The sequence below is a fragment of the Salmo salar genome, chromosome ssa27, assembly GCF_905237065.1.
Source record: "Salmo salar chromosome ssa27, Ssal_v3.1, whole genome shotgun sequence".
In the NCBI taxonomy this organism is placed as follows: domain Eukaryota; kingdom Metazoa; phylum Chordata; class Actinopteri; order Salmoniformes; family Salmonidae; genus Salmo; species Salmo salar.
The window spans coordinates 44,532,756-44,554,023 of record NC_059468.1 but is presented as its reverse complement, the minus strand read 5'-3'; the positions used below and the strand labels follow the sequence as shown (position 1 = coordinate 44,554,023).

At 47.5% G+C, this 21,268-nt stretch overlaps 1 protein-coding gene across 1 annotated transcript in view; it reads left to right on the top strand.

Moving 5' to 3' along the window:
* The window catches only part of LOC106589158 (CUB and sushi domain-containing protein 2), an 881,306-nt gene that overhangs the window by 644,205 nt on the left and 215,833 nt on the right, over nt 1-21,268 (top strand). The window contains exons 33-34 of the mRNA XM_045709574.1: nt 14,440-14,634; nt 19,063-19,179. Of these exons, the coding sequence (XP_045565530.1) occupies nt 14,440-14,634; nt 19,063-19,179 (312 nt within the window). The remainder of the gene's footprint in view (nt 1-14,439; nt 14,635-19,062; nt 19,180-21,268) is intronic.

Here is a 21,268-nt window from a genome sequence, read left to right as displayed (position 1 = left end):
ATGGCTGTGGTTATGGGTGGGCCCAGTAGAAAGCCCCTTAGTAATAACCAGGTCCAGAGTATGGCTGTGGTTATGGGTGGGCCCAGTAGAAAGCCCCTTAGTAATAACCAGGTCCAGAGTATGGCTGTGGTTATGGGTGGGCCCAGTAGAAAGCCCCTTAGTAATAACCAGGTCCAGAGTATGGCTGTGGTTATGGGTGGGCCCAGTAGAAAGCCCCTTAGTAATAACCAGGTCCAGAGTATGGCTGTGGTTATGGGTGGGCCCAGTAGAAAGCCCCTTAGTAATAACCAGGTCCAGAGTATGGCTGTGGTTATGGGTGGGCCCAGTAGAAAGCCCCTTGGTAATAACCAGGTCCAGAGTATGGCTGTGGTTATGGGTGGGCCCAGTAGAAAGCCCCTTGGTAATAACCAGGTCCAGAGTATGGCTGTGGTTATGGGTGGGCCCAGTAGAAAGCCCCTTGGTAATAACCAGGTCCAGAGTATGGCTGTGGTTATGGGTGGGCCCAGTAGAAAGCCCCTTGGTAATAACCAGGTCCAGAGTATGGCTGTGGTTATGGGTGGGCCCAGTAGAAAGCCCCTTGGTAATAACCAGGTCCAGAGTATGGCTGTGGTTATGGGTGGGCCCAGTAGAAAGCCCCTTGGTAATAACCAGGTCCAGAGTATGGCTGTGGTTATGGGTGGGCCCAGTAGAAAGCCCCTTGGTAATAACCAGGTCCAGAGTATGGCTGTGGTTATGGGTGGGCCCAGTAGAAAGCCCCTTGGTAATAACCAGGTCCAGAGTATGGCTGTGGTTATGGGTGGGCCCAGTAGAAAGCCCCTTGGTAATAACCAGGTCCAGAGTATGGCTGTGGTTATGGGTGGGCCCAGTAGAAAGCCCCTTGGTAATAACCAGGTCCAGAGTATGGCTGTGGTTATGGGTGGGCCCAGTAGAAAGCCCCTTGGTAATAACCAGGACCAGAGTATGGCTGTGGTTATGGGTGGGCCCAGTAGAAAGCCCCTTGGTATTAACCAGGTCCAGAGTATGGCTGTGGTTATGGGTGGGCCCAGTAGAAAGCCCCTTGGTAATAACCAGGTCCAGAGTATGGCTGTGGTTATGGGTGGGCCCAGTAGAAAGCCCCTTGGTAATAACCAGGTCCAGAGTATGGCTGTGGTTATGGGTGGGCCCAGTAGAAAGCCCCTTGGTAATAACCAGGTCCAGAGTATGGCTGTAGTTATGGGTGGGCCCAGTAGAAAGCCCCTTGGTAATAACCAGGTCCAGAGTATGGCTGTGGTTATGGGTGGGCCCAGTAGAAAGCCCCTTGGTAATAACCAGGTCCAGAGTATGGCTGTGGTTATGGGTGGGCCCAGTAGAAAGCCCCTTGGTAATAACCAGGTCCAGAGTATGGCTGTGGTTATGGGTGGGCCCAGTAGAAAGCCCCTTGGTAATAGCCAGGTCCAGAGTATGGCTGTGGTTATGGGTGGGCCCACTAGAAAGCCCCTTGGTAATAACCAGGACCAGAGTATGGCTGTGGTTATGGGTGGGCCCAGTAGAAAGCCCCTTGGTAATAACCAGGTCCAGAGTATGGCTGTGGTTATGGGTGGGCCCAGTAGAAAGCCCCTTGGTAATAGCCAGGTCCAGAGTATGGCTGTGGTTATGGGTGGGCCCAGTAGAAAGCCCCTTGGTAATAGCCAGGTCCAGAGTATGGCTGTGGTTATGGGTGGGCCCACTAGAAAGCCCCTTGGTAATAACCAGGTCCAGAGTATGGCTGTGGTTATGGGTGGGCCCAGTAGAAAGCCCCTTGGTAATAGCCAGGTCCAGAGTATGGCTGTGGTTATGGGTGGGCCCACTAGAAAGCCCCTTAGTAATAACCAGGTCCAGAGTATGGCTGTGGTTATGGGTGGGCCCAGTAGAAAGCCCCTTGGTAATAACCAGGACCAGAGTATGGCTGTGGTTATGCGTGGGCCCAGTAGAAAGCCCCTTGGTAATAGCCAGGTCCAGAGTATGGCTGTGGTTATGGGTGGGCCCAGTAGAAAGCCCCTTGGTAATAGCCAGGTCCAGAGTATGGCTGTGGTTATGGGTGGGCCCAGTAGAAAGCCCCTTGGTAATAACCAGGTCCAGAGTATGGCTGTGGTTATGGGTGGGCCCAGTAGAAAGCCCCTTGGTAATAACCAGGACCAGAGTATGGCTGTGGTTATGGGTGGGCCCAGAAGAAAGCCCCTTGGTAATAACCAGGTCTATAGTATGGCTGTGGTTATGGGTGGGCCCAGTAGAAAACCCCTTGGTAATAACCAGGTCCAGAGTATGGCTGTGGTTATGGGTGGGCCCAGTAGAAAGCCCCTTGGTAATAACCAGGACCAGAGTATGGCTGTGGTTATGGGTGGGCCCAGTAGAAAGCCCCTTGGGAATAACCAGGTCCAGAGTATGGCTGTGGTTATGGGTGGGCCCGGTAACATGTTGGAGAAAGTCCATAGAGCTCAAAATATTCCTAAATTCAATGGCCTTGGAGTCAGTCTCTTTGTCAACATGAATATTAAAATCACCCAACACAATGATCATAATTCTCGACAGGACAATAGACAATAGTTCAGAGAAATCAGTAAAGAAAGTGGGGCAGTGTTTTCGTGGCCTATACAGGGTTATGGCCAGCACTGGTGGCTAACATTTAAACAGTATAGCATGATGCTCAACAGACCCAAAGTTGATAAATTAAATATCCTTTCAACTGAGGGCATTAGTCAAAATAGAGGCTGTCTCCACACCCTGTTTTCTGATAGAGTTATGAAAAGCTGTAGTCTGTGGGCGGAGGCTTCAATAAGAGAAGCACTACAGTCTGATGACTGCACTACTACTCACGACGCCAGGACAGCGGAGTCAATCACCACCTTCCCGGAGACACCTGAAACCCCACCTCTTTAAGGAATACCTGGGATAGGATATAGTAATCCTTCTAACCCCCCCTACCCTCCCCCCCAAAAAGATATAGATGTACTATCGTAAAGTGGTTGTTCCACTGGATATCATAAGGTGAATGCACCAATTTGTAAGTCGCTCTGGATAAGAGCGTCTGCTAAATGACGTAAATGTAAATGACAGCCAGGTTTCAGTGAGAAACACGCAATCAACGTTAAGCTCAGTAATGAGGTCATTCAGAAGAAAGGTTTTTTACTAAGTGATTGCTCTAACATTTAGAAGTGTCATAGTCAATGTGTGTAGGCCACTCTGCCTCTGGGACATCTGCCTCGAAGGTAACCAATGGAATAACAACCAAATGATTCACGTTACAACCACGACATCATGCGAAGCAGCTGGGTATAGTGGCCTTGTGCTAGGGAGAGATCGAAAAATGTCAGAGAACACAACAGCCAGCTGATCTGTACATGCTCTGATGGCACGGCTATGGATGCCATCTGGGCCGGGAAAGCCTTGCGAGGGTTAACACGTTTGAAAGACTTACATTGCACGTCCTCAACGGAGAATGTAGCATCGGTGGCTCTCCTCGGCAGCTCAGAGTCGTGAGGAAAAAGGTGTTTAGCTCGTCTGGTAGGGTTGCAATGTGGCTGGTTTACTTTTTTTTTTTGTAATCCGTAATCGTAAGGAGCCCAAGTGTCACATATTACCGACCCGCTGAATTTCTCCTCCACTTTGTCTCTATACTTGTGTTTCGCCATCTTGATTGATCTGTGTAGGTCGTACCTTGCCCTGTTCATAAGAAGCATCTCTCTCTCTCTCTCTCTCTCTCTCTTTCTGTTTTCCTACAAGGCTGCTATCAATTCATGGTTTTTGATTCGGGTACATTTTCAAAGACTAACACGTTATCTATGAATTCTTTTTTTGGATGAATCCGGTGATTGATTAGGCGTGTTCTTTGATATTATCTCCAGGGGCGATCCAGAACATATTTCCTGTCCACGTGATCAAAACAGTCTTGGAGCGTGAATACTGATTGGTCAGACCAATGCAGGAAAAGAACTGACTACTGGATCTTCCCTCTTGAGTTTTATTTGTAGGCGGGGTGAAGCAAAATGGAGTCATGGTCGGATTTGCCGAAATTGAGGACGAGAGAGGGCCTTAAACACTTGTTGAAAAGGCGTGTAACTGTGGTCAAGAGTAGAATTTCCGCGAGTTAGGGAAGCGTAATCATTGAAGACGTTTCAAAGTCCACTACCACACACACACACACACACACACACACACACACACACACACAAGGTTGTGGGGACCTCCATCTGCATGGAGAGGGAAGCCACCTGGCTAACAGACTTCCATCTGCATGGAGAGGGAAGCCACCTGGCTAACGGACTTCCATCTGCATGGAGAGGGAAGCCACCTGGCTAACAGACTTCCATCTGCATGGAGAGGGAAGCCACCTGGCTAACGGACTTCCATCTGCATGGAGAGGGAAGCCACCTGGCTAACAGACTTCCATCTGCATGGAGAGGGAAGCCACCTGGCTAACAGACCTCCATCTGCATGGAGAGGGAAGCCACCTGGCTAACGGACTTCCATCTGCATGGAGAGGGAAGCCACCTGGCTAACGGACTTCCATCTGCATGGAGAGGGAAGCCACCTGGCTAACAGACCTCCATCTGCATGGAGAGGGAAGCCACCTGGCTAACAGACCTCCATCTGCATGGAGAGGGAAGCCACCTGGCTAACAGACTTCCATCTGCATGGAGAGGGAAGCCACCTGGCTAACAGACCTCCATCTGCATGGAGAGGGAAGCCACCTGGCTAACAGACCTCCATCTGCATGGAGAGGGAAGCCACCTGGCTAACAGACCTCCATCTGCATGGAGAGGGAAGCCACCTGGCTAACAGACCTCCATCTGCATGGAGAGGGAAGCCACCTGGCTAACAGACTTCCATCTGCATGGAGAGGGAAGCCACCTGGCTAACAGACCTCCATCTGCATGGAGAGGGAAGCCACCTGGCTAACAGACCTCCATCTGCATGGAGAGGGAAGCCACCTGGCTAACAGACTTCCATCTGCATGGAGAGGGAAGCCACCTGGCTAACAGACTTCCATCTGCATGGAGAGGGAAGCCACCTGGCTAACAGACCTCCATCTGCATGGAGAGGGAAGCCACCTGGCTAACAGACCTCCATCTGCATGGAGAGGGAAGCCACCTGGCTAACAGACTTCCATCTGCATGGAGAGGGAAGCCACCTGGCTAACAGACTTCCATCTGCATGGAGAGGGAAGACACCTGGCTAACAGACTTCCATCTGCATGGAGAGGGAAGCCACCTGGCTAACAGACCTCCATCTGCATGGAGAGGGAAGCCACCTGGCTAACAGACTTCCATCTGCATGGAGAGGGAAGCCACCTGGCTAACAGACCTCCATCTGCATGGAGAGGGAAGCCACCTGGCTAACAGACCTCCATCTGCATGGAGAGGGAAGCCACCTGGCTAACAGACTTCCATCTGCATGGAGAGGGAAGCCACCTGGCTAACAGACCTCCATCTGCATGGAGAGGGAAGCCAACTGGCTAACAGACATCCATCTGCATGGAGAGGGAAGCCACCTGGCTAACAGACCTCCATCTGCATGGAGAGGGAAGCCACCTGGCTAACAGACTTCCATCTGCATGGAGAGGGAAGCCACCTGGCTAACAGACATCCATCTGCATGGAGAGGGAAGCCACCTGGCTAACAGACTTCCATCTGCATGGAGAGGGAAGCCACCTGGCTAACAGACTTCCATCTGCATGGAGAGGGAAGCCACCTGGCTAACAGACTTCCATCTGCATGGAGAGGGAAGCCACCTGGCTAACAGACCTCCATCTGCATGGAGAGGGAAGCCACCTGGCTAACAGACTTCCATCTGCATGGAGAGGGAAGCCACCTGGCTAACGGACCTCCATCTGCATGGAGAGGGAAGCCACCTGGCTAACAGACTTCCATCTGCATGGAGAGGGAAGCCACCTGGCTAACGGACTTCCATCTGCATGGAGAGGGAAGCCACCTGGCTAACGGACTTCCATCTGCATGGAGAGGGAAGCCACCTGGCTAACAGACCTCCATCTGCATGGAGAGGGAAGCCACCTGGCTAACAGACTTACATCTGCATGGAGAGGGAAGCCACCTGGCTAACAGACCTCCATCTGCATGGAGAGGGAAGCCACCTGGCTAACAGACTTCCATCTGCCTGGAGAGGGAAGCCACCTGGCTAACAGACCTCCATCTGCATGGAGAGGGAAGCCACCTGGCTAACAGACTTCCATCTGCATGGAGAGGGAAGCCACCTGGCTAACAGACTTCCATCTGCATGGAGAGGGAAGCCACCTGGCTAACAGACTTCCATCTGCATGGAGAGGGAAGCCACCTGGCTAACAGACTTCCATCTGCATGGAGAGGGAAGCCACCTGGCTAACAGACTTCCATCTGCATGGAGAATATGCAACCCTTCATCATACACAACAAACAACAACATTACCGACCGTAACAAGACGGCCCATTTGCAACAAATCACAACAACTTTGAAATGACCTTACTTTATAACATTACGTTTAATGTTTAGGAGTATTCCGGAAAAACACTGACCAGTGTGTCTGTGGTCATTATTTGTACAAATCGAACACGGCATTTCTCTTGTGTTTTCTCAAGGTCGTTAGATCTACGTTCCACTAGGACGTTAATATTAAGTCTGATGTGTGACGTTGAAGCTAAACGGAGCGGTGTGTTTCTCTGGTGTGTTTATATTCTGTGTTGATTGATTTGTGGTTCAGGGCTCTAGCTAGGAGCATTGTACAGTCTGCTATACACACACACACAAAACACACACACAAACACACACACAAACACACACGCAGGCACACGCACACAGAAGTACTGGCTGAGGGCTGAGGAGGACAGTTGTGTGTAGTCAGCAGACCTTGGGCTAGACATATGCCTCAATTACGTCCTGTCTGTCTCTCCGTCTGTCTGTCTGTCTGTCTGTCTGTCTGTCTGTCTGTCTGTCTGTCTGTCTGTCTGTCTGTCTGTCTGTCTGTCTGTCTGTCTGTCTGTCTGTCTGTCTGTCTGTCTGTCTGTCTGTCTGTCTGTCTGTCTGTCTGTCCGTCCGTCTGACTGTCCGTCTGACTGTCCGTCTGACTGTCCGTCTGACTATCTGTCCGTCTGACTATCTGTCCGTCTGACTATCTGTCTACCTCCCTACCTTTACCAGTTACAGACAGGCGGTGATGGAGGGAGCGAGAGGTGGAGGGATCATGTTTATTTGCCTCCCTACCTCTTTCAGCCAAAGATGAGAGGGTACTGTCAATGCTAAAGGGAGGGAGGGAGGGAGGGAGGGAGGGAGGGAGGGAGGGAGGGGGGAGGGAGGGAGGGAGGGAGAGGTGGAGGGATCATGTTTATTTGCCTCCCTACCTCTTTCAGCCAAAGATGAGAGGGTACTGTCAATGCTAAAGGGAGGGAGGGAGGGAGGGAGGGAGGGAGGGAGGGAGGGAGGGAGGGAGGGAGGGAGGGAGGGAGGGAGGGAGGGAGGGAGGGAGGAGAGATGGAGGGATGGAGACACATACAGAAAATAAATGAACCAAAAACAAATTGAAGGAATCAAATCAGATCATCCGTCTTCTGTTCCCACACCAGCCAAAGTTAGTTTCTGCATCTGCATATCTGCAGCTATACAATCCTTCATGTTCCCTGTTTCATATCATGTCTAGTTTCGTGTGGGATTGTATTTTTTATTACTATTATATTGGGGTCTTCAGCCTGATACTGACGTCTGATTAACAAACTAACTCTACCATTGTCTCTCTCTCTCTCCATCCACAGAGAACCATATAGTTAGACATCTACCACCCTGTCTCTCTCTCTCTCCATCCACAGAGAACCATATAGTTAGACATCTACCACCCTGTCTCTCTCTCTCCATCCACAGAGAACCATATAGTTAGACATCTACCACCCTGTCTCTCTCTCTCCATCCACAGAGAACCATATAGTTAGACATCTACCACCCTGTCTCTCTCTCCGTCCAGAGAACCATATAGTTAGACATCTACCACCCTGTCTCTCTCTCTCCATCCACAGAGAACCATATAGTTAGACATCTACCACCCTGTCTCTCTCTCTCTCTCTCCACAGAGAACCATATAGTTAGACATCTACCACCCTGTCTCTCTCTCCGTCCAGAGAACCATATAGTTAGACATCTACCACCCTGTCTCTCTCTCTCCATCCACAGAGAACCATAGAGTTAGACATCTACCACCCTGTCTCTCTCTCTCTCCGTCCACAGAGAACCATAGAGTTAGACATCTACCACCCTGTCTCTCTCTCTCCATCCACAGAGAACCATATAGTTAGACATCTACCACCCTGTCTCTCTCTCTCCATCCACAGAGAATCATATAGTTAGACATCTACCACCCTGTCTCTCTCTCCGTCCAGAGAACCATATAGTTAGACATCTACCACCCTGTCTCTCTCTCTCCATCCACAGAGAACCATAGAGTTAGACATCTACCACCCTGTCTCTCTCTCTCTCCGTCCACAGAGAACCATAGAGTTAGACATCTACCACCCTGTCTCTCTCTCTCCATCCACAGAGAACCATATAGTTAGACATCTACCACCCTGTCTCTCTCTCCGTCCAGAGAACCATATAGTTAGACATCTACCACCCTGTCTCTCTCTCTCTCCGTCCACAGAGAACCATAGAGTTAGACATCTACCACCCTGTCTCTCTCTCCGTCCAGAGAACCATATAGTTAGACATCTACCACCCTGTCTCTCTCTCTCTCTCTCTCTCCAGAGAACCATATAGTTAGACATCTACCACCCTGTCTCTCTCTCTCTCTCTCCACAGAGAACCATATAGTTAGACATCTACCACCCTGTCTCTCTCTCTCTCCGTCCAGAGAACCATAGAGTTAGACATCTACCACCCTGTCTCTCTCTCTCTCTCTCCACAGAGAACCATAGAGTTAGACATCTACCACCCTGTCTCTCTCTCTCTCTCCGTCCAGAGAACCATAGAGTTAGACATCTACCACCCTGTCTCTCTCTCTCCATCCACAGAGAACCATATAGTTAGACATCTACCACCCTGTCTCTCTCTCTCTCTCTCCACAGAGAACCATATAGTTAGACATCTACCACCCTGTCTCTCTCTCCGTCCAGAGAACCATATAGTTAGACATCTACCACCCTGTCTCTCTCTCTCCATCCACAGAGAACCATAGAGTTAGACATCTACCACCCTGTCTCTCTCTCTCTCCGTCCACAGAGAACCATAGAGTTAGACATCTACCACCCTGTCTCTCTCTCTCCATCCACAGAGAACCATATAGTTAGACATCTACCACCCTGTCTCTCTCTCTCCATCCACAGAGAATCATATAGTTAGACATCTACCACCCTGTCTCTCTCTCCGTCCAGAGAACCATATAGTTAGACATCTACCACCCTGTCTCTCTCTCTCCATCCACAGAGAACCATAGAGTTAGACATCTACCACCCTGTCTCTCTCTCTCTCCGTCCACAGAGAACCATAGAGTTAGACATCTACCACCCTGTCTCTCTCTCTCCATCCACAGAGAACCATATAGTTAGACATCTACCACCCTGTCTCTCTCTCCGTCCAGAGAACCATATAGTTAGACATCTACCACCCTGTCTCTCTCTCTCTCCGTCCACAGAGAACCATAGAGTTAGACATCTACCACCCTGTCTCTCTCTCCGTCCAGAGAACCATATAGTTAGACATCTACCACCCTGTCTCTCTCTCTCTCTCTCTCTCCAGAGAACCATATAGTTAGACATCTACCACCCTGTCTCTCTCTCTCTCTCTCCACAGAGAACCATATAGTTAGACATCTACCACCCTGTCTCTCTCTCTCTCCGTCCAGAGAACCATAGAGTTAGACATCTACCACCCTGTCTCTCTCTCTCTCTCTCCACAGAGAACCATAGAGTTAGACATCTACCACCCTGTCTCTCTCTCTCTCTCCGTCCAGAGAACCATAGAGTTAGACATCTACCACCCTGTCTCTCTCTCTCCGTCCAGAGAACCATAGAGTTAGACATCTACCACCCTGTCTCTCTCTCTCTCCGTCCACAGCGAACCATAGAGTTAGACATCTACCACCCTGTCTCTCTCTCCGTCCAGAGAACCATAGAGTTAGACATCTACCACCCTGTCTCTCTCTCTCTTCATCCACAGAGAACCATATAGTTAGACATCTACCACCCTGTCTCTCTCTCTCTCTCTCCACAGAGAACCATATAGTTAGACATCTACCACCCTGTCTCTCTCTCTCTCTCCGTCCAGAGAACCATAGAGTTAGACATCTACCACCCTGTCTCTCTCTCTCTCCGTCCACAGCGAACCATAGAGTTAGACATCTACCACCCTGTCTCTCTCTCCGTCCAGAGAACCATAGAGTTAGACATCTACCACCCTGTCTCTCTCTCTCTTCATCCACAGAGAACCATATAGTTAGACATCTACCACCCTGTCTCTCTCTCTCTCTCTCCACAGAGAACCATATAGTTAGACATCTACCACCCTGTCTCTCTCTCTCTCTCCACAGAGAACCATATAGTTAGACATCTACCACCCTGTCTCTCTCTCTCTCCGTCCAGAGAACCATAGAGTTAGACATCTACCACCCTGTCTCTCTCTCTCTCTCTCCACAGAGAACCATATAGTTAGACATCTACCACCCTGTCTCTCTCTCTCCGTCCAGAGAACCATAGAGTTAGACATCTACCACCCTGTCTCTCTCTCTCCATCCACAGAGAACCATAGAGTTAGACATCTACCACCCTGTCTCTCTCTCTCCGTCCAGAGAACCATAGAGTTAGACATCTACCACCCTGTCTCTCTCTCTCTCCGTCCACAGCGAACCATAGAGTTAGACATCTACCACCCTGTCTCTCTCTCCGTCCAGAGAACCATATAGTTAGACATCTACCACCCTGTCTCTCTCTCCGTCCAGAGAACCATAGAGTTAGACATCTACCACCCTGTCTCTCTCTCTCTCTCCGTCCAGAGAACCATCGAGTTAGACATCTACCACCCTGTCTCTCTCTCTCCGTCCAGAGAACCATAGAGTTAGACATCTACCACCCTGTCTCTCTCTCTCTCCGTCCACAGCGAACCATAGAGTTAGACATCTACCACCCTGTCTCTCTCTCTCCATACAGAGAACCATAGAGTTAGACATCTACCACCCTGTCTTTCTCTCTGTCCAGAGAACCATAGAGTTAGACATCTACCACCCTGTCTCTCTCTCTCCATACAGAGAACCATAGAGTTAGACATCTACCACCCTGTCTCTCTCTCCATCCACAGAGAACCATAGAGTTAGACATCTACCACCCTGTCTCTCTCTCTCCATCCACAGAGAACCATAGAGTTAGACATCTACCACCCTGTCTCTCTCTCTCCATCCACAGAGAACCATATAGTTAGACATCTACCACCCTGTCTCTCTCTCTCCATCCACAGAGAATCATATAGTTAGACATCTACCACCCTGTCTCTCTCTCCGTCCAGAGAACCATATAGTTAGACATCTACCACCCTGTCTCTCTCTCTCCATCCACAGAGAACCATAGAGTTAGACATCTACCACCCTGTCTCTCTCTCTCTCCGTCCACAGAGAACCATAGAGTTAGACATCTACCACCCTGTCTCTCTCTCTCCATCCACAGAGAACCATATAGTTAGACATCTACCACCCTGTCTCTCTCTCCGTCCAGAGAACCATATAGTTAGACATCTACCACCCTGTCTCTCTCTCTCTCCGTCCACAGAGAACCATAGAGTTAGACATCTACCACCCTGTCTCTCTCTCCGTCCAGAGAACCATATAGTTAGACATCTACCACCCTGTCTCTCTCTCTCTCTCTCCACAGAGAACCATATAGTTAGACATCTACCACCCTGTCTCTCTCTCTCTCTCCGTCCAGAGAACCATAGAGTTAGACATCTACCACCCTGTCTCTCTCTCTCCGTCCAGAGAACCATAGAGTTAGACATCTACCACCCTGTCTCTCTCTCTCTCCGTCCACAGCGAACCATAGAGTTAGACATCTACCACCCTGTCTCTCTCTCCGTCCAGAGAACCATAGAGTTAGACATCTACCACCCTGTCTCTCTCTCTCTTCATCCACAGAGAACCATATAGTTAGACATCTACCACCCTGTCTCTCTCTCTCTCTCTCCACAGAGAACCATATAGTTAGACATCTACCACCCTGTCTCTCTCTCTCTCTCCGTCCAGAGAACCATAGAGTTAGACATCTACCACCCTGTCTCTCTCTCTCCGTCCAGAGAACCATAGAGTTAGACATCTACCACCCTGTCTCTCTCTCTCTCCGTCCACAGCGAACCATAGAGTTAGACATCTACCACCCTGTCTCTCTCTCCGTCCAGAGAACCATAGAGTTAGACATCTACCACCCTGTCTCTCTCTCTCTTCATCCACAGAGAACCATATAGTTAGACATCTACCACCCTGTCTCTCTCTCTCTCTCTCCACAGAGAACCATATAGTTAGACATCTACCACCCTGTCTCTCTCTCTCTCTCTCTCCACAGAGAACCATATAGTTAGACATCTACCACCCTGTCTCTCTCTCTCTCCGTCCAGAGAACCATAGAGTTAGACATCTACCACCCTGTCTCTCTCTCTCTCTCTCCACAGAGAACCATATAGTTAGACATCTACCACCCTGTCTCTCTCTCTCTCCGTCCAGAGAACCATAGAGTTAGACATCTACCACCCTGTCTCTCTCTCTCTCCGTCCAGAGAACCATAGAGTTAGACATCTACCACCCTGTCTCTCTCTCTCTCCGTCCACAGCGAACCATAGAGTTAGACATCTACCACCCTGTCTCTCTCTCTCCATACAGAGAACCATAGAGTTAGACATCTACCACCCTGTCTTTCTCTCTGTCCAGAGAACCATAGAGTTAGACATCTACCACCCTGTCTCTCTCTCTCCATACAGAGAACCATAGAGTTAGACATCTACCACCCTGTCTCTCTCTCCATCCACAGAGAACCATAGAGTTAGACATCTACCACCCTGTCTCTCTCTCTCCATCCACAGAGAACCATAGAGTTAGACATCTACCACCCTGTCTCTCTCTCTCTCTCCGTCCAGAGAACCATAGAGTTAGACATCTACCACCCTGTCTCTCTCTCTCCGTCCAGAGAACCATATAGTTAGACATCTACCACCCTGTCTCTCTCTCTCCGTCCACAGAGAACCATGGAGTTAGACATCTACCACCCTGTCTCTCTCTCTCCATCCACAGAGAACCATATAGTTAGACATCTACCACCCTGTCTCTCTCTCTCCATACAGAGAACCATAGAGTTAGACATCTACCACCCTGTCTCTCTCTCTCCGTCCACAGAGAACCATAGAGTTAGACATCTACCACCCTGTCTCTCTCTCTCCATCCACAGAGAACCATAGAGTTAGACATCTACCACCCTGTCTCTCTCTCCGTCCAGAGAACCATATAGTTAGACATCTACCACCCTGTCTCTCTCTCCACAGAGAACCATAGAGTTAGACATCTACCACCCTGTCTCTCTCTCTCCGTCCACAGAGAACCATAGAGTTAGACATCTACCACCCTGTCTCTCTCTCTCCATCCACAGAGAACCATAGAGTTAGACATCTACCACCCTGTCTCTCTCTCTCCATCCACAGAGAACCATAGAGTTAGACATCTACCACCCTGTCTCTCTCTCTCTCTCCGTCCACAGAGAACCATAGAGTTAGACATCTACCACCCTGTCTCTCTCTCTCCATCCACAGAGAACCATAGAGTTAGACATCTACCACCCTGTCTCTCTCTCTCCGTCCACAGACTTCCGCCGAAGTCGTGTCTTGTTTCCCCGCACACCTTGTTTACATTCCCTAATCACACTACATATATATTCCCTCTGTTTCCCCCTTGTCTTTGTGTGGAATAGTTTTGTTACATGTTTCGTGTTACGCGCCAGGCTGATACCGTGTTGTACCCGAGTGTGTTTAATTGTTTGACTTATGCAATATTGTGACTGTTGTCGCGCTTTGCGCTTAAGCCATTTGGCTGGAGGTTTTTGACGCAGTTGCGTCCGTCTGTTGTTACTTCTGCCAGTTATTAAAGTGTGTGCCTGATCACAACTCTCCGCTCTCCTCCACCTGACTTCTTACCAGTAGCGCACAACGTGACAGAACCATAGAGAGTCATACTTTTGAGCTGTGGTTTCTTGTTTCATTCTGTCTCGTTTTGACAAACCAACTCTCTCGCTCTCTCCACAGATATCCGTTGAACTCAAAGCTTATTTTCTTATTCTTATCTAGTCTGATTAACTCATCTTCCACTGTGTTCTCTCTCTCTCGCTCTCTCTCTCTCTCTCTCTCTCTCTCTCTCTCTCTGTCTCTGTCTCTGTCTCTGTCTCTCTCTGTCTCTCTCTCTCTGTCTCTCTCTCTCTGTCTCTGTCTCAGAGAACCCTAGAGAGTCATGCTTTGAGCCGGGGGTGGTGAGGAACGGTACCAGGGTAGGAGCTGACCTTAAGCTGGGCTCAACCACCACCTACTACTGTGATAGTGGATATACTCTGGAGGGTGACCCCACTTTGACCTGCATCATGGGGTCAGACAGCAAGCCCTCCTGGAACAAACAGAAACCCATCTGTATAGGTAATGTACCAAAACCTGCATCATGGGGTCAGACACAAACACCCCCCCTCCAAAAAATAACATCTGCATAGGTAACATACCGAAAATTTGTGTTAGAAAACATAAAATACTGATATCATAGTAACATACCAACATATTTTTGTGAACAATTGTATTTATTGAGTCACTTTATAAGTACAAGCAATTATATAAATTATAAAATACATACATCTAGAACATTAATGAAGAAACTGGTTTATAACTGAATAATATAAAAAATTATGATATATACAGATCTGACTGTTGTTGATGTATGTACACAACCGGTCAAAAGTTAAAGAACATTCCAGGGTTTTTATGTATTTTTACTATTTTCTACATTGTAGAATAATAGTGAAGACATCAAAACTATGAAATGACACATATGGAATCATGTAGTAACCAAAAAAGTGTTAACCTGTTATGGCTAGGGGGCAGTATTTTCACAGCCGGATAAAAAACGTACCCGATTTTTTAGAAACTTTAGGGTGTTTTCTATGCAAAGCCAATAATTATATGCATATTCTAGTTTCTGGGCAGTAGTAATAACCAGATTAAATTGGGTACGTTTTTTATCCGGCCGTGCAAATACTGCTCCCTACCCTAGAGAGGTTAACACTTTTATGGTTACAACATGATTCCATATATGTTATTTCATAGTTTTGATATCTTCACTATTATTCTACCATGTAGAAAATAGTAAAAATAAAGAAAAACCCTTTGAACGGTAGTGTATATGTGAGTGTGTTGATGCATATTCTGTAGGGTTGTGTGCCAACATGTTTAATCCTAACTAACAGGACTTCCTGTATCTCTAGAGTCCCCTATACAGTATTCCACTTCAACCTAACATGATACCTGCCTTACCTTTCTGCTTCAACCTAACATGATACCTGCCTTACCTTTCTGCTTCAACCTAAAAAGATACCTGCCTTACCTTTCTGCTTCAACCTAACATGATACCTGCCTTACCTTTCTGCTTCAACCTAACATGATACCTGCCTTACCTTTCTGCTTCAACCTAACATGATACCTGCCTTACCTTTCTGCTTCAACCTAACATGATACCTGCCTTACCTTTCTGCTTCAACCTAAAAAGATACCTGCCTTACCTTTCTGCTTCAACCTAACATGATACCTGCCTTACCTTTCTGCTTCAACCTAAAAAGATACCTGCCTTACCTTTCTGCTTCAACCTAACATGATACCTGCCTTACCTTTCTGCTTCAACCTAAAAAGATACCTGCCTTACCTTTCTGCTTCAACCTAACATGATACCTGCCTTACCTTTCTGCTTCAACCTAACATGATACCTGCCTTACCTTTCTGCTTCAACCTAAAAAGATACCTGCCTTACCTTTCTGCTTCAACCTAACATGATACCTGCCTTACCTTTCTGCTTCAACCTAACATGATACCTGCCTTACCTTTCTGCTTCAACCTAACATGATACCTGCCTTACCTTTCTGCTTCAACCTAACATGATACCTGCCTTACCTTTCTGCTTCAACCTAAAAAGATACCTGCCTTACCTTTCTGCTTCAACCTAACATGATACCTGCCTTACCTTTCTGCTTCAACCTAACATGATACCTGCCTTACCTTTCTGCTTCAACCTAAAAAGATACCTGCCTTACCTTTCTGCTTCAACCTAACATGATACCTGCCTTACCTTTCTGCTTCAACCTAACATGATACCTGCCTTACCTTTCTGCTTCAACCTAACATGATACCTGCCTTACCTTTCTGCTTCAACCTAACATGATACCTGCCTTACCTTTCTGCTTCAACCTAACATGATACCTGCCTTACCTTTCTGCTTCAACCTAAAAAGATACCTGCCTTACCTTTCTGCTTCAACCTAACATGATACCTGCCTTACCTTTCTGCTTCAACCTAACATGATACCTGCCTTACCTTTCTGCTTCAACCTAACATGATACCTGCCTTACCTTTCTGCTTCAACCTAACATGATACCTGCCTTACCTTTCTGCTTCAACCTAAAAAGATACCTGCCTTACCTTTCTGCTTCAACCTAACATGATACCTGCCTTACCTTTCTGCTTCAACCTAACATGATACCTGCCTTACCTTTCTGCTTCAACCTAACATGATACCTGCCTTACCTTTCTGCTTCAACCTAAAAAGATACCTGCCTTACCTTTCTGCTTCAACCTAACATGATACCTGCCTTACCTTTCTGCTTCAACCTAAAAAGATACCTGCCTTACCTTTCTGCTTCAACCTAACATGATACCTGCCTTACCTTTCTGCTTCAACCTAAAAAGATACCTGCCTTACCTTTCTGCTTCAACCTAACATGATACCTGCCTTACCTTTCTGCTTCAACCTAACATGATACCTGCCTTACCTTTCTGCTTCAACCTAAAAAGATACCTGCCTTACCTTTCTGCTTCAACCTAAAAAGATACCTGCCTTACCTTTCTGCTTCAACCTAACATGATACCTGCCTTACCTTTCTGCTTCAACCTAACATGATACCTGCCTTACCTTTCTGCTTCAACCTAACATGATACCTGCCTTACCTTTCTGCTTCAACCTAAAAAGATACCTGCCTTACCTTTCTGCTTCAACCTAACATGATACCTGCCTTACCTTTCTGCTTCAACCTAACATGATACCTGCCTTACCTTTCTGCTTCAACCTAACATGATACCTGCCTTACCTTTCTGCTTCAACCTAAAAAGATACCTGCCTTACCTTTCTGCTTCAACCTAACATGATACCTGCCTTACCTTTCTGCTTCAACCTAACATGATACCTGCCTTACCTTTCTGCTTCAACCTAACATGATACCTGCCTTACCTTTCTGCTTCAACCTAACATGATACCTGCCTTACCTTTCTGCTTCAACCTAACATGATACCTGCTGTGGCTCTTTGCTGCGTGGCTGGTAAAAGCTTCTTGGGGCTCTAGTCAGGAGGCGTAAGTGTCACGTCAAAACTGGCACGTTGTCATTTTCCAGCCCTTACTCCGGGTGCGGCAATTACCTGTCAGCAGCTCACTTGCGCTGTGCTGGGAGGGATGAATTGTTTTCAGGTGTTTCTGTCATATGCGTCGTAGTGAGTGGACCAAAACGCAGTGGGTATATGAATGCTCATCTTCTTTTATTGAAGAAAACAAAAACACTTATACTGAACAAACGATGAAAAACAGTCCTGTAAGGTTCACTGACAATACACGGAGACAACTACCCACAAAACCCATGGAAAAACACACCTACTAAATAGGACCTTCAATTAGAGACAACGAGGAACAGCTGCCTCCAATTGAAGGTCAACCCAAGAAACTTAAACATAGAAATAGACACACTAGAATAAACATAGAAATATACTAACATAGAACATAAACCAAAAAAAAACGAAACACATAAAACAAACACCCCCTGCCACGCCCTGACCAAACTACAATAACAAATAACCCCCTTTTACTGGTCAGGACGTGACAGTTTCCTTAAAAATGTTTTTCAATATGCCTATTTCTGTCAGTGCAACTAGAGATATTTTAAGACTGACTGTACATCACCAATGGTTTATTACAATATCACGAGCAGCAAAACAGTGAACAGACATTCCTCTGTTTTAAAAAAAATAATATTAGACATTCTTTTTGAGTTTGGATTATGTTTGATGCCTATTGCATTAAATGTGTCAGTGACTGTAGGAAGAAAGTTTAGGAACAACAAGTTATTTTTTAAAAGACTGCTTATTGGTTTTTGGTTTATCTTTTTGGTCAAAAAAAAAAAATGTTATATTCCACTGTCACATGGTGGGAATTTAAATCTCTGTCCGTGGTGCTGAATCTGCTTGAAGGCCATTAGCCTGTTGGCCACATGAAAGGTAAACAAACAAAGTCAATCAATGCAAAAAATACCGTAAATGCACAATTAGAAGCGACCGCATATTTAGCCATGGAGAGTGTTTTGATTGGCCAGTGAGGGTTCAAGCCTCGACACACCTTAAACTTGTTTGTTCATCAAAACTCAGCCCTTTCGTGCCAGCTAATGCGCCCATAATGCTGTGAAAATAGCACAATTTTTTTATATTTATATATATATATATATATAGAGAGAGAGAGAGAGAGAGAGAGAGAGAGAGAGAGAGAGAGAGAGAGAGAGAGAGAGAGAGAGAGAGAGAGAGAGAGAGAGAGAGAGAGAGAGTGTGTGAGAGTTCAGGCCTCATTTCTCCAAGCTAACCCAGAGAAACACTTAGTAAACATTGCAATTTCACTCAAGCCAACACAAGGGACACCCAGCAGCCGAGCCGGCGACAGACAAGGCTTTAACAACGATGGAACGAGAGACTGGTGGAAGGAAAACAGAGAAATGGAATATCTCTAACGCTTCTGTCTGTCTGTCTGTCTGTCCCTCCCTCCCTCTCTCCTTCTAGCTCTGTGTGGAGGGCAGTATTCAGGGTTGGAGGGTGTGGTCTTGTCTCCCGGTTACCCTGGCAACTACAGCAGTGCCCGGACATGTCTGTACTCGGTGGTCGTGCCCAAAGACTACGGTGAGAAAGCATGTCTATGTCTTTTCCTGGGTAGAAGTTGCCCTTTAGACACAGATCTAGGATCAGCGGAACCCCTCTCTATAATCTAATGTAATAACTTCTAGGGACACTTCATCCTACCACCCTCCCTCTCAGAAACCTCACAGTAATTGTCTGATATAATGGGGGAGAATTCATTATGTTGTCCTTTGTATGTCTCGGACAAATATTACCACTCTCAGGAACAGACAGAGTACTTCACTCCTTACCCTGACACAATGTCTACGTCTCTCTCTCTCTCTCTCTCTCTCTCTCTCTCTCTTACACACACACACACACACACACACACACACACACACACACACACACACACACACACACACACACACACACACACACACACACACACACACACACACCATCATCATCATCACACACCCCTTGTGATATCCTGCAAAAGAGTTTGAGCATCTGTCAAACCATACAGAAGGAAGAACACAGAATGGAGCAACTCTCTGTGTTTGAAAGCTTCGGTCCACTTCCTGGTAATGTCATTTGAAAATGCTGTGCCCCCACATAACCTTTAACCTGTCTGTGTGCTGGGAGGTCTGAGCAGAACCCATCTCTCAGAATCACACACAGGTTACAGTTTTTGTTCTGGAGGCAAGACTGGCTCTTAGCTGGAACAAAGTAATCAAATCTTACCTTAAAAACCTAACCTTATACACACTGCTAACCCGATTAAACTTAACCCTAACCTTCAATACTTTTTTACAAATATAACCAATTTTGACTTTGCAGCTGGCCTATCTAAGGGGAAATCGCTCAGTTCTGCCTCAAGGACAAGAGTTGTGACAATCAAGGTCAACGTGCGAATCACAGCCACACACACTCTCCCCCTCCTCTCCTCTCCTCTCCTCTCCTCTCCTCTCCTCTCCTCTCCTCTCCTCTCCTCTCCTCTCCTCTCCTCTCCTCTCCTCTCCTCTCCTCTCCTCTCCTCTCCTCTCCTCTCCCCCTCCTCTCCTCTCCTCTCCTCTCCTCTCCCCCTCCTCTCCTCTCCTCTCCTCTCCTCTCCACCTCCTCTCCTCTCCTCTCCTTCCTCCCTCCATCTCTCTCAGAGGGTGCAGGGTGATAATCAGGTATTCACCTTGTGTTTCTTCAGGGCTGGTGAACCTCCATTCATCCGTCAATCCCTCCTTCCCCACCTTTCCCCTCCTCTCTCTTTCACCCTGCGGAGTCAAACACATGAGGAAATACAACATAATTAAGGCTCCCATTTGCATTTGTCCCCGTCTAATGACAGAGCACCCTACCTCAGATCTGTCCACCTGCATCCAAAATGGCTCAAAATACCCTATACAGTGCACCTTATGGGCCCTGGTCTAAAGTAGTGCACTAGATGGGGAATAGGGTGCCATTCCCCATAGTGACTCTGGTCTAAAGTAGTGCACTACATAGGGAATAGGGTGCCATTCTCCATAGGGCCCTGGTCTAAAGTAGTGCACTAGATAGGGAATAGGGTGCCATTCTCCATAGGGCTCTGGTCTAAAGTAGTGCACTACATAGGGAATAGGGTGCCATTCTCCATAGGGCCCTGGTCTAAAGTAGTGCACTAGATGGGGAATAGGGTGCCATTCTCCATAGGGCCCTGGTCTAAAGTAGTGCACTACATAGGGAATAGGGTGCCATTCCCCATAGGGCTCTGGTCTAAAGTAGTGCACTAGATGGGGAATAGGGTGCCATTCTCCATAGGGCTCTGGTCTAAAGATGGAGATGAAGATGGAGAGACCTGAGACAGGGTAAAACCACAAACCCTTCTGCTTCGTTCTCCCCGGTCTATCTGTTCTAACAGACAACATCCTAATGGGCAGCCATGTTGGAGGAGGAACCACTACCACACAACATCCTAATGGGCAGCCATGTTGGAGGAGGAACCACACAACATCCTAATGGGCAGCCATGTTGGAGGAGGAACCACACAACATCCTAATGGGCAGCCATGTTGGAGGAGGAACCACTACCACACAACATCCTAATGGGCAGCCATGTTGGAGGAGGAACTACTACCACACAACATCCTAATGGGCAGCCATGTTGGAGGAGGAACCAC